Raw genomic sequence first — 13,527 nt, 5'->3', positions numbered from 1 at the left:
GCAAGTTACTTTCATTTCGGATCATTGCAATTTGCCACCGCTTTTGCAGCTTTTAATAAAGTTTTGAGCAATTACATGTTACCTTTGTCTATTTTATTTTAAAACGCAACTTTATTTCTTTCTTAGAAATAGCTTTCTTAGACAAAACTTCCCCATTTGCATGGAAATCGTAATATTTCCCCTTGAGTACAAAACTTATGTCCGTCATAAATTTAAAACCAGGCCCATGCAGATATTCAAATGGCGCTTCTTTTGCAGCCAACCATCAAGTGCAGCAAAGCGGTGCGTATTATTTTCAAATGCCTCACACATGATGTGTCCACGTTCGGTGCAGAAGTGAGGGCGGCAAGTGCCACGCCCACCGCACACCGGCTCAAGGAAGCCGCCCAAATGGTGACAAAAATGCTTTTGATTTGTGGGCCATTCGCACGCCCATCGCCACCCATCGCCACCCACGCTTATTAGAATCCGGCCATTGTGGCAGCCAAGTGCAACCAGCAGGGACAGATAGCAAACATAGCAAACATCCAACAATGTGGAGCAGAGCGCAATTTATGACCAGGGTGCGAGATTTGGAAGCGGACTAATAGGATTGTGGCTCCAATTTTTGGGGCTACTCACTTCAGATTCCTCCGCAGTTACGTTGCAAAATGATTACTCGAGATTCCATTTACATCCATCAGTATTCAGTTTTAATTATTCATATTTAACAAATTCTATTTTAAGATGTTTATAAGTACATATGTATTTAGTGTACCAAAAATAAAAGCCTCATTTGTTATATAAATAATATTGTGTCATAAAGAGTTAAAACAAATGCGCTTAATTAACCAAAGCATTTGATATTTAAATATATATGTATATATATATTTTTACGTTTTTTATTTATTTTTATTAAACTCAAAACGCATATCTTTTTTAACTATTAAAAACATTTAGGTTTAAAAATCGATTGATCTTTTGATCTATTCGACACAGGGAACTAGTTCGTTAAACACAGTTAGTTGTAAAACCCACTAGAATCGGGGGAAAACGTTTTTCAAGTTAATCGAAGTTAAGGCAATGGGTTTTGATCTGTTCATACCTAAAATACCAATCTATTTTTTCTTTTGGAGTAATTTGAGTTAAGTTAAAATGTTTAAATTGAATTTACCGCGCATTAGGGTTACCATTTTACACGTCCGCCTTCATGGTAGTTTTTGGTATTTTTAATCGGTCAAGTCGGCGGCGTGCAGCCATCTGGCAACACTGTTCGATGACGCTTGAATTTTAGCGGACAAACAAGAAATATCAGAAAAGACGACGCTTGCAACCAAAATAGTTACTCCTTGAAAGAGCCCAGCGGTTTTAACAAGAAACGAGGAATAATCGAAGGACGCTGCCAGCATGCCGCGCACCAAGATACCAAAGAACTCCAAACGCAACCGCGAGGTGGCCAATCGCGAGGAGAAGGTGCGCCTGTACGAGCTGAAAATGGATTCCCGCCTGATCAGCATCGATTCGCTGGAGACGAAGTTCCTCTCCGCCGTGGACCACCAGGTGAAGACGCTGCTGGGCCAGGTGCAGAAGGAGCTGGCCAACCTCAAGATGCCCGAGGTGCTGCGCCTCTTCGAGGAGCTGGACCGCTTCAGCGACTTCAAGGCCAGCGATCAGACGCAGCTGCTCGCCTCCATGTCCATGAGTGGCAGCGTCACCGAGGGCCACGCCCCCTCGGCCACCGGGAGCCGCAACGACGAAGGTTTGTCCGCCCCACGAGGCTTATGTATAGCATTACCTGGCAGGGATTTCATCACCAGCATTCCGAAGGAATTCCTGTTTAACATCCTAAATTGCAACGCCAAATGTTAAAATTTGATAGTAAATACCGTGTTAATTCAACCAACTCCTTAAGGAGAAGATGTCAAAGTTGTCCGCTTACTTCTTTCGATTATGTTAAGTTTTATGTTTCTGTTTTTCATACGTACTTTATTATAACCACAAATAGGCGCTAGAAGTATAAGCAAATTATTTTAATCTATCGTAATTCCCACTTCGGTGCCCGAAGCCATTACGCCCTCTTGTTGCCATTTTCACTTTTAATTTTAATCTAACTGGTGTCCGGCTTTGTGACTAACTCAACTCTGCTTTCTAACTCCGCACCGCACATTTCCATGCACTCCAAATGCATCCCCCACATCCGCATCCTGTGCCGGTCACTGTATCTAGGCTACCTTACAGAGGACAGCAGCATCGGTGCCAGCGGCGGCAGCATCCTGGCCGCCCACACAGGCTCCCTGCTGCGCTCCACGAAGGCAATGCGAACTCCCGGACCACTGCATTCGGCGCGGGCCCGTCGTGCCCGCCGTAGTCGTTCCGCCTGCGGGGATCTGAACATATTGCACTCGGCCAAACCGCCGTCGATATCGAGCAACTGCAGCCGCAATTCGCGCAGCAAGTTGCGCACACCAATGGCCTCGCGTACGAAGGCCTTCAGTGCCGATCGAACTCCTCTGGCGCAGAAACAAATGCGCTCCGGATCGCCAACCACGCCGCCGATGGCGTTCCTGCGCTATCCGAAGCCCGGCGAGGTGGCCCTCTCCAAGTACGGCAGCCCCATGGTGGCTCAAGTGTAAGTTTTCATCATCTATAGTGTGGATACCAATGAGTTAAAACCATTCTTCCGCCCGCTAGAATGCCAGACAAGTTCGCCAATGTGAACATACCCATTCGGAACGGAGTTCTCAGCTTGCGGCCCAAAAAACTGGAGGCCGACGAGGTGGAGTCAAATCTGTTGGAGAACCTGGACGAGGACACCCTTAACCAGATCAAAACGCTGCACGAGAACTTGCAGATGATTGTTAATAGGGCCAGCCAGGCCCAGGTGTTCAAATAGCTGTCATTTCAAACGCTTCTCTAGATATAATGCTATATCATATATTTTAGTATGTTTCGTTTAAGTTCAGTTTTCATTTTACTCATTTAGCTCAAGTATTTTGCCTTCATTTATATAAATCTATCGTATTAACATAAGTTTCAATATCACATGTTCATATCCAAGTGTACGGCGATTTAAATGTAATGTTTTAAATACATGCTTAACCAAAAAAATGAAACGTTCAATGATTGTCACTCGCCTCCAAACGACGGAAAATCGAAAGAGACGAGAAAGTGAGCATCCAATTGAATTCCTCAATGGATAAAGTCGATGAGATGGCCAAGTTGTTCAAGCAGAACGTGGACAGCCAATTGGGTTTGATTCAAGCCTCAACGGATGAGCGATTGCTGCAGATGAAATGGTCGGATTTTATGGATATGGCAGAAAAAGCTCCCTCCAAATAGTATCTTGCTACAATGTAAGTCTTGTGCTCTGCATTCTTGAATCTTCATTAACTTTTAAGCTTCATTTTATTTATTAGAAACAACCAAATTCCTGAAGAACCAATCGTTAAACCGCGTTAAGTTTTGTTTTGTTATAAATGTTTAAAATGTAAATTCTTATAAATATAGTTTTGAATCGCTTACTCAGCAAAGAGCCCTTTGACTTTGTTACCTTTAGTTGATTAGTTGGCAGGATTATTTAGATCGTGAGAAATATGCCTCGCACCAAGATTTCAGCACGTCGTCAGGCTCAGCGGCAGATGGCCGATCGCGAGGAGAAAGTGCGTCTGGCCCAGATCAAGATGGATGCGGCTCTGGAGCGGATCGATGAGCTGGGCAAGCGCTACAAGCAGGAGGTGGACAACCAAATTAAGGTGTTACGTGGCAGGACTGACAAGAAGCTGCTGCAGATGAAGATGTCGGAATTGTTGGCGCTCAGGATTAAAAGCTTCGCCGAACATCAGTGGCCAGGTGAGATATATTAAATATAGAAGCCTGCAATCCAAGGGTAAATGTAATTTTCCTGATTCCTACTCCTTAGCTCCCAAGCCGCCGACCACTCGCAGTCAGTCCATCAGCCATCAACGTGGACGGACCCGGACTCCGCAGAATGCCCAGCCATCGAGGCTGCAGGCGCAGTCGGCGGACAGGGCTGTGGGAGGCGACACCATGAGCTTTGTGCGATGGCCCCGCGCCGGAGAGATGGTGCTCTCGAAGGCGGGAAGTCCGCTGGCCGTGCAGATGCGTCCGGATCGCTATGCGGACGTGCACATACCCACCAAGGGCGGCGTGATCACCGTGAAGCCGCACAAGATCAACACCGTGAAGCGGGAGGTGCTGATGCAGCTGGACGAGAACACCCTCAACCAGGTGAAGACGCTGAATGCCAATCTCGGCCTGATCGTGGATATGGCCAACAAGCTGGGGAAATCGAAACCGTAATAGCTAATGGAGGAAACTTCAAGAGCACGTACTTTTACGCTTATTTCTTTAATATTTTATTTAGTCTTTTTCATTTTCTCATTTTCAATGTTTTTGTTCAGTTGTTAAACATTAAGTGAACGTGTCTGTTGTTCTTGTTGCTGTTTTGCTGCATTTTGCTTGCTTCTTGTTGTATAATTAATTAATAAATTTAATTACCTTTATGTATATATATCGATTTGTAAGTACAAACATAGCGTACAGAATTCCGTCTCCACTAACTTTAAATTTAATTGTTTAAACATTTTTCTATTGTGTTGCATGTGTGTGTGTGTTCTATGTGTCTGTGGGTGAACATTCTCAATTATGCTTGTAAGTACTTAGTTAAATGAAAGTGTATTGTGTTTTCTATAATATCAACTGAAAATTCAATTGAAATATTATTTGGTTTTTGAACCTTTAATCTTCACTTTCAACTGCGTGAATCCTTAGACAAACGTTACATTTACACATATACAGATTTAGTTACTAAAAATTATCGTTAATTTTTAGTGTTTATAGTGTTAAATTTAGCATTTGTTTTCTGGTTTCCCATAAGAGTGTGAATGTGAATGTGAATGGGAGTGGGAGTGGGGCGTGTTATACGCGTTTATATAGTTACAGATACATAAAAATACAATACATAGCAAAAGGTACATATATAGAGACTTAAAGTACGCTTCTTTCCACTGAATTATTCAATGCGATTTTTAGAGACAAAGACAACATATATGTATGTGGACAATCAATCAATCGATACGTGTAAACAGTGACAGATGACAACAACATAACACTCAGATTTGTAACATTCAGTATGTTTGTGTGGATAGGGTTTGATAGGGTGTTTGTAAAACGATCTCAATAAAATTAAACAAGTGGGTAGTGCGATGAACAGTCGCACTCAAAACCTGACTCAAAACCAGCAATAAACGAGTATAATCTAATCAAAATGCTCATGATAATCTTGAAACAATTTGTGGTTCTTATCAGTACAGTCTTCCCTCCAAATCACGTATTATAGCATATTATAGCATACGCAAATTACCAGTAATATGTTCATCAAAGCGCTAAATAATCGTTGATGAGTGAACAAAACTAGAAAACTAGATGCATATGTGACATTTTGAACTGAAGTTGCCTGCTCTTAAAGATCTGATCCCCTTCCGTAAATTCAGCATTAATCCAAACTCCAAACTCTTATATACGTGGCAAAACCAACCTAATTAAATATCGGTTGCGGTATTCCTATGCCTCTAACTACGCTAACCCCGACCAACTACTTTTGAAAATGGATTCCACTGTTTAGGCCTATTTCGTCGTACGTTTTTCGGTCTTTCAACTTTTTGTCCATTTGGTAACACAGCCAATCAACGATGCCTTCCTCCATCAAACCGATACTTTCGTTCCTCTATTTTTTTAAATTTTTTTAAATTTGCATAGACTGAAGAGAAGTTAATTTAAATATTGAGTAGTTGTGCTGCGTGATCTGCGTGGAATTTGTAGTTATATTGCTCTCGGTTCTGTTCTACAAGTTGTTTGCGTTCGTACAAATTTCTACTCGTTTTTGGTTTTTTTTTGGTTTTTTGTGGTTTACAAAATTGTGCTATTTTTGCTATTTTGTTTAAAAACTATTTTGTTTGAGGCTGTTGTTTTAGAATTCGTTATAACCGTTAAATGCTAGTTTATATATTAGGTTTGTATTTCGTTATTCTTATGTTTGGGCACTACTCATTGCGGTTCAGGGCATCTCTTGTATTTTGTATTTCGTATTTTGTATTTAGTAAATAGTATTTTTTATTTGTAATATCAAGTTTAACAAATCTTTGTAGGCTTTATGCACGGGTACAGGGCGTTGCATTATTTGTTTTGTAATTCTCATTATCATTCTCATTCTCAATCCATCTCCATTCTCGGCTAATATCTTAAATCGTCAGTGTGTGATTTGGTACAAATTTTATGGTACTAGGTTGCATAAAAATTAAATTCAATTATGACTGTACAATATGAAAGAAATAAGTATAATACTTTTCATTTAAAGACGTCCGCTAGTCAGATTCGGAGTATAAAACTAACTTTTACAGCGAATGTGTCCAGCGAAACCAATTTGTATCTTCGATGCAAAAAAGCTTAGATCGAGAGCTGGTTTAAACCTAGATTAATTTTCTTTATAAAACTCTAAGATGCTCGTATGTACAACTGGATCGGTTAAAGGTGCGTGATAACAGAACAACTTACCAAATCATATATGCACTTTAGTAGGTAGTAGGTAGTAGGTATGCTTATCAAAAGTAACTCCGCTTTGCACTCACGTAAATATTATTTGCATTTAGATTAGTTAGCTTTATGTGTAGTACTTAGTTAAGTTCTAGTATACTCCATGAAGTTTATACCATTTGTAAATATTTGTTTATTTTAAATATATGTATATTCGAAATAAACCCAATATTTGTTCATGCTTATAAATTAATTAATTTCATTAAATGCTTAAATTCATTAATGCACTTTATATGTACTTTTTGTGTTGCTGTGTGTGAAATTTGCTATATCCTTACCCCGTATAAATATATACTCGTATATATATATTTATGAATCGGTATATATGAATAACTGGCATTAAAACTATTAATATAGTGTATATATAATGCTAAATGCAGTATACTTGTGTATATTCATTTGTCATACTTATACTTTCCTGGTTTGAGGTTTTGTCAGTATAAAAACTATGGGGAGAGCCGGGGGCCGAAAATTGGCCACCATCTTTGAATCTTTTTGTTTTATAGTTTTTAATTTAATTGCATTAAATGTAGCCTCTTAAAGAAAATCTCGTCCTAAGCTTACTTTAAGTGTGACAATTATAATTTAGCTAGCAGCGTCTAGAAATTTGTTATTTAATAGATATTGAAGTAATTTTATCCGAACCATTTGCAATCTATTTACAATTTACCATCGTCTTCTTAATATATATATTAATGAATTTTCGGTTATGTTTAATATTTTTTTATAAATTTGTATTTTTTTCATACGCTTTTGAACTTAACGAGAGGTATTTCTATTTTCCCAAGTTTTAATATCGCCGTTTTCCGTTCCCCATTTATTATTTATTCCATTTATTCGTGTTGGTTGTCGTTGTTTTCGGGTCCGATTTCAGTGTAAAAATTTGTTAAAAAATACGATTTGTAATAAATTAAGAAAACATGCAATTTGCGATTTTTAAAATATTGTATATAAATTTTTATTTAGGGCTTTGCAGTTTAAACAGTATTTTAATAAAATTATAAACTAAATTTTATATCAATAATATTTGTATAGCATTTGTATCGTTTCTTCTTTAAAATAATATTTATAACGATTGAACCCAACTTAATAGACTTAACGATTTAAACAAAATCAAAAATCAATAAAAAATTACATAATAGAAAACGTGAAACGTTTTTGCCTAGCTCTAGCTTGCAAAATGTTAATTGAAAGTGTTTTAAATCATACATGCCAATTTCGTATATTTAATGTGTAATAGGTAATAGGTAATAGGTAATAGGTAATATAAAAATGGTTAAAATTACATATTAGTTTAAACAAAACCTGTAAAATAGCCTTCACATGAAATTGCAACGCCAATTTTGCTTTGCGCGCTTTGCTTTCTCGCTTTGATATAAAAGTATTTAAACATAATTACAATAAATTTAAACGAGCATTAACTAAATTACAATTTAAAATTAAAGGCGGCTCAACTTAGAAAAGTTATTCAGTGAAAATATTTACAGCAAAGGGGGATAGGGTTTTTCTAACCGTAGTTAAAGTGCTACATTTTGGGTCTAATTGGTCAATTGGTGAATTGAAAAGAAAACTTTGGAGATGATTGAAAAGGTTTAAAAGGTATACATAAAGCAAAGCCTTTGGAGGTCGAGGTCCTCATGCTCTTGCAGCAACAAATTAGCAACATTTAGTACATAAAATTCAACAAATTATCACACTGAAAAAATTCAACACTACTTTTAAATGTACAGCAAGTTTGTGTTTTTGTGTGTTACATGTTACATGCCTTCCCTTCCAATTGTATACATTATATTATCGCTTGTCGTTATATCTAGAGCTTAGCCAACTGCTGCCGTTGGCAACGCTTCTCCAAATGTTATACAATATTAATGTTAATTCTCTTTAAATATACATATATCAATTATATCAATTTAACAACACCTCGAAACGGCCAGCACTTAACGCATAATTATTTATGTTTTTTGCTTTGTTTCTGCTTTCTTTCTATTGTATATATAGCTCTTAGTACTAGGCTTTATCTTTAAACGTAATAAATATGCATTCCTTATATCATGTTTGCATCTTCGCTTGAAGTTATGATGCGGTTTTGAAAATATTTAACTAGAGCTTGTGTCTGGTATTTATGTTTTCGCGATTTCTTTTAGACGAGGTTCCCATTTTGTTTTTTAAAATTAATATTTGCTAGTATTATAAAATAAATATATTTAGGTATATATTTTTTAAATAGTGCTGCTAATATTTGTAATTAGATGTACATGCTTCGCCATTCATCCGTCGATTTCCTATTGTTTTTCGTATCTAGAGCCATAAATGCGTGCGCAAGAGAAGTTTTGGTTGTACGTGATCCTTGGGTCTGAACTAGGCACCACCTTAGGGTCACCTCGTGGCGCTGCTGGTGAAGAAGTCCGCTGTGCAAATAAAAGCAACTTTGTAATTATAAGTGAATCAAATATATATGTGCTAGTACTTACGCGTCTCGAAGCTGAAGCTCAGCGTTGGGTCTGGCGGCGTGTTGAGCATGGAGTTGCTGACATTGCCGCTGCCCGTGGGCGTCACGTTGCCCATGCTGTTTGTACTGTTGACCCCGCCCACGAGGCCGCCGCCGCCCCCGATCACCGAGCCCTGCTGCAGCGGACTCTGCGGCGTCTGTCCCCGTTGAGCGACGCCTCCTCCTCCTCCGCCTCCAGCTCCTCCGGTGGCTGCCGCAGCCGCCTGCTGAGCACGCACACTGACCACCGCGCGCAGCTCCTGCTTGACGAACTCGGAGTTGGCACTGCCACCGGTTACGCCGCCGCCACCGCCAGCTGAAAGATCGAAAGGGAATCACTTGAGTGATGAGGGATCTATGACCCAGGACACTGGGCTCCAGGCCACAGCATAAAATAAGGTTTAGTCACATTGGTTTGGTCTCGATTCTAAACATAAAACATAAAATAAACACAAAACATACACAACGAAATACAACATGGAACACAAAGGTTGAGGCACACTGAAAATGGGGATCGGGATTTAATTTTGCTAGGTGGGTACCGACAAACGCACTTAACTCCTACAGGAGTGACCAATTTCAATTTTGCTTTTAATTATCTATATAATTTACTTTTGATAAAGAAAAAACTTTGTCTTGGTTTGCGAAATGTGTGTTCTTAGGACTAAACATTGTTTGGGGGAACTTTAGGTACACCAAATGGTTTTGCGGGGGTGCAGCGCCTGCAACTATGTATGCTAGTTATTATGTACAGCTCAACCAAGTTGACATATTGGGCATATTGGGGGTATTGGGTTAATTACAATGATCGTACAGAGTTATACAAAGATATAGTCGCATGTATGTGTGGGTTAGGGTTGATACGTGTTGATACGTGTGTTTTCCAGCTCAAATGTAGATTTTTGATATGTATATACAGAATGCTCCCAAAATTTGGATTGCTTTACGATGCGTGGCAATGGATTATACAGCCATATTATAAATATATATATTATATGTATATATACACAGATTTCAAGGCGGGTGATTTATACAGCGATCGCGTGAGATATTTAAATGATGGTTTCAGTTTGAGACAGAGAGTGAGAGAAGAGCACACAGGCTTACCGGTCTGGGCGCGACCATAGAAATCATTCGCCTGCTGCGACTGCCCGTAGACGCCAAGGGTGGCCCCATAGTTGCCGCCCCCGCCGCCAAGGCCAATGATGCCGTTGCCACCGCCGCTGCCCATGCCGCCCACGCCCATCATCGCCGGGTGCGGATGCGGATGTGGCGACATGCTCAGCCCGTTCATCAGCTGCTGCTGCTGCTGCTGATGTTGCTGCTGCTGCTGTTGCTGCTGCTGCTGTTGCTGCTGGTTGCCGGCGGCAGCTGAACTATCAGTGTTGTTGCTGCTGCCCGGTGAGGAGCCAAAGCGTGGCGAGCCTGTTTTGGTTAAGCGGTTTTGGTTGGTTTCGTTTGGCTTTGATTAAAACTAGTTCAGGTCATCAAGTACACATGTGTGTGTGTGTGTGTGTGTGTGTGGTTGTGTGTTTGTTATGTGTGAGTGTGTGTAAAGCTGTCTAAGTATGTAGTTTAATGTTTAGTATGTGGATTAAGGGGTGCTTAAATCGCAAGAGATATATCAACTACATTTGTTCTTCATACTTGTCATTTATCACTTTAAGGCAATAATAGGTACTTTTATCTCGATATCCTAATTGTACTCCCCCTTACTTGCTCCTAATATGTTTTTTAAATGCCTAGTTTTCAGTTCAATAGTTGATCCAGCATGGCGTCCCGCTCCATTCCTTACCTGGCAGATGTTGGGTGGCCTGCGGCACGCTGCTCTGCCGCTGCAGTCGCTGCAACTGCTGCTGCTGGAAAACATTTACATTGCTGCCGTAGGGGGACTGTGGACCGCCGAAACCCACGCCGGTACCGTCGGGCGTAGTGGCTCCGCCACCGCCTTGTCCCTGGAACGAGTTCTGCCGCTGCAGAGCCGCTTGTGCTCCCGGATTGCCACCGGGTCCGACTGCTCCGGGGGAATTGAGGCCGCGTCTCTGGTTCTGTTGGTATTGACGCGCATTGTACGGACTCACGCCCTGCAGCGCGGCCATGGAAAGGTGTTAATGGAGCTGCTTTGGCTGGATCAATACTCAGACACTCACCTGCAGCTGTGCAATGAGCATCGGGTTGTGTTGCTGCAGTGTTCTTCCGCCATTGCCAGACGGCAGTGGGCCGCCGGGTCCACCGCCTCCTCCACCGCCAGCGCCCCACTGCTGCGGGCTATTCTGCATGCCCGGCGACTGCATTCCCGAGTTGGAGCCGAACGGAGTGTTGGAACGTCCGCCGTCGCCGACCTGTTGCTGCTGGTAGGCCAACTGCTGCTGCTGGACATTGTTCTGCTGCTGCTGGCTGAGCTGCTGCTGCGGGGAGAGACGTTGGCCAGGTTGCGGAAACTGTGGGGCATAGCCTGAAAATCCAAATACACCATAAGTTATCAATGCCATGGCATTTTTAGCATCAGCATACCTTGGTTGGGCTGCGGGCTGTAGGGCGCGCTACGACCGGGACTGAGCTGCTGCTGCATCAGGGTCTGAGCAAAGTTTGGACTGAGCTGGGCGTCTGAGGGCAGGTTCGTGCGGGACAGGGACACATTGGGGGCCACCGTCGTGTTGAGGAGCGAGCCAATGTTGTTCAAGCCCGCATTCATGCCAGCTAAAAGAGAAGACATAATATGCTTAATACTCCATTTTCAAACCAGGCTCACTAATGCTATTAAACCGCGGCAAGTAGAGCTTAAAATGAAAGGCAACATTCCCAAATACTCACTGGCATTCTCGGGGACGAGCATTTGCTGCTTTTGCTGTTGCTGCAGTAAACGCTCCTTCTGCTGCGCCGCCGCCAACTGCTGCTGTTGCCGCATGTTGCGCAGTTGCTGCTGGGCAGGCAACACCACGCCACCCGGAGTGGCCACCGCATTCATGGGCCCACGACCGCGGGCGGGATACATGGGTGGTGGTCGCTGGAAACCCTGGTTGCCCTGATTGCGCATGGCTTCCAGACGCTGCATGATGTGCTGCTGGTTCTGCTGTTGCTGCTGCTGTTGGTGTTGCTGCTGTTGCATGTTCAGCATTCCCGGATAGGCGGGGGGCTGCTGCTGCAGATGCTGCTGTCGCTGTTGCTGCTGCTGCTGGGCAAGCTGCAGTGCCAGCAGCTGTTGCTGCTGCTGTTGTTGCTGGTGCTGTTGCTGCTGGCTCATCATAAGCTGCTGGTTTAGATCGTTTCCAAAGGCCGCCGACTCAACGTCCAGCATCAGCGACTTTTGAATGTCGTTGATGGCCGAGGCCTCGGATGGGGCATTGGTCACGATGGGTGTATCATCTGGATAATACTCCATTACGCTGTCCAGCAACTTGGACAGCTCCGAGTCGCGTTCGCCCAGAATGGCCGCCGCTGCCGCAGCTGCTGCCGAAGTGGAGGCCGCTGTGGTAATTGAGGTAGTTGCTGTGGTCGCCAGTTGCTGTTGCTGGTGCTGGAAGGCCAGCTGCGGCGGCTGGAGTTGCTGTTGCTGCTGCTGACTGAGGTAGACATCGTTTGGCTGCTGTTGCTGCTGCTGGGAAGGAATGCCGGCGACCTGTTGCTGCTGCTGTTGCTGCTGTTGCTGGTGCTGCTGTTGTTGCTGCTGCTGCTGTTGCTGCTTGCGGTTGCGATTGGCTGCCGCTTTGGGTCCGGTGCTGCCAGCGCTAATGAGGTTACCCGGCGCGGCCAGCGTGCTGCTCACCGTGGAGCTGGTGATGTCCGGCAGCGTCTTCACTTGCAGCGGCTGCTCGGGATTGGGTGCTTTGGGTATCTTTGGCGGATTCTGCAGTAGCTTGGCCAACATCTTGTTCTGCGTGCACAGTTTGCTGGGCTTGTCCTCCGACCGCTTGGCAGAGGGATCGTCGTCGGGCTCGTTAAGCGATCGCTTTCGGCTCAGCGATGGATCGCTTTGGATCTTGAGCATCGCCTTCAGATCCTCGGTGCTCATGTTGCCGCTGGCACTGTTACGGTGCATCCCATGGCTGCCACCGTCCGGATTCTTTAGCTGCCGCATCAGCTCGCTCTGCCGGGAGTTGTTCATAGAACCTGGCCCGCCACCCGATCCGTTGCCCTCATCGTCCTCGGACTTCTCGTTGAGTAGCTGCAAGTAAATCTGTATTCAGAAAGGGGGGTTCCTTTTCGCATAATTAGAATCATACCTTGAGCAGCATGGGGTTCTGGGAATTGCCTGCCTTGTGCAGCATACTTGAGTTGCCGACACCGCGCCCCATCGATCCCATGGGTCCAAACATTCCCAGTCCTCCGGACTGGCCACCCATCTTGAAACCACCGCCGGCGTGCTTCTCATCCTCGCTGCCCTCGGACTTAAAGTACTGCAAAATAATTATACATGCATTAGTATAGATCCGTAAATTTTCATTCAG

General features: G+C 43.2%; 3 protein-coding genes across 7 annotated transcripts in view; 2 read left to right on the top strand and 1 right to left on the bottom strand.

Annotated features, from left to right (window-relative positions):
* Positions 1-1,239: 1,239 nt before the first annotated feature.
* On the top strand, positions 1,240-3,092 carry LOC122618759 (borealin). The gene is made up of 3 exons (XM_043795296.1): positions 1,240-1,738; positions 2,206-2,608; positions 2,671-3,092. Exons 1-3 carry the CDS (start codon positions 1,387-1,389, stop codon positions 2,870-2,872), a joined length of 957 nt encoding a protein of 318 aa, XP_043651231.1. The 5' UTR covers positions 1,240-1,386; the 3' UTR covers positions 2,873-3,092.
* A 99-nt stretch (positions 3,093-3,191) lies between these two features.
* On the top strand, positions 3,192-5,054 carry LOC122618767 (borealin). The gene is made up of 3 exons (XM_043795310.1): positions 3,192-3,332; positions 3,396-3,828; positions 3,899-5,054. The coding sequence occupies exons 2-3, from the start codon at positions 3,573-3,575 to the stop codon at positions 4,297-4,299; spliced, it is 657 nt and encodes a 218-aa protein (XP_043651245.1). The 5' UTR covers positions 3,192-3,332; positions 3,396-3,572; the 3' UTR covers positions 4,300-5,054.
* Positions 5,055-7,633: 2,579 nt separating this feature from the next.
* The window catches only part of LOC122626767 (homeotic protein female sterile), a 94,345-nt gene continuing 88,451 nt past the window's right edge, over positions 7,634-13,527 (bottom strand). For 3 of the 5 annotated variants that reach the window (XM_043807141.1, XM_043807140.1, XM_043807142.1), the window contains 8 exons: positions 13,303-13,476; positions 11,894-13,244; positions 11,594-11,779; positions 11,230-11,534; positions 10,875-11,163; positions 10,187-10,504; positions 9,063-9,395; positions 7,635-8,999 (listed from right to left, as the gene is read on the bottom strand). In XM_043807141.1, the coding sequence (XP_043663076.1) occupies positions 8,968-8,999; positions 9,063-9,395; positions 10,187-10,504; positions 10,875-11,163; positions 11,230-11,534; positions 11,594-11,779; positions 11,894-13,244; positions 13,303-13,476 (2,988 nt within the window). In that variant the 3' untranslated portion in view covers positions 7,635-8,967. Of the gene's footprint in view, positions 9,000-9,062; positions 9,396-10,186; positions 10,505-10,874; positions 11,164-11,229; positions 11,535-11,593; positions 11,780-11,893; positions 13,245-13,302; positions 13,477-13,527 lie in introns of all 5 variants that reach the window. The other 2 variants (XM_043807143.1, XM_043807144.1) reach the window with 2 other exon arrangements.

This window comes from Drosophila teissieri, chromosome 2L (genome assembly GCF_016746235.2).
Source record: "Drosophila teissieri strain GT53w chromosome 2L, Prin_Dtei_1.1, whole genome shotgun sequence".
In the NCBI taxonomy this organism is placed as follows: Eukaryota; Metazoa; Arthropoda; class Insecta; order Diptera; family Drosophilidae; genus Drosophila; species Drosophila teissieri.
Note: the sequence above shows the minus strand (reverse complement) of the source record. Positions and strands in the feature narration are given on the sequence as shown.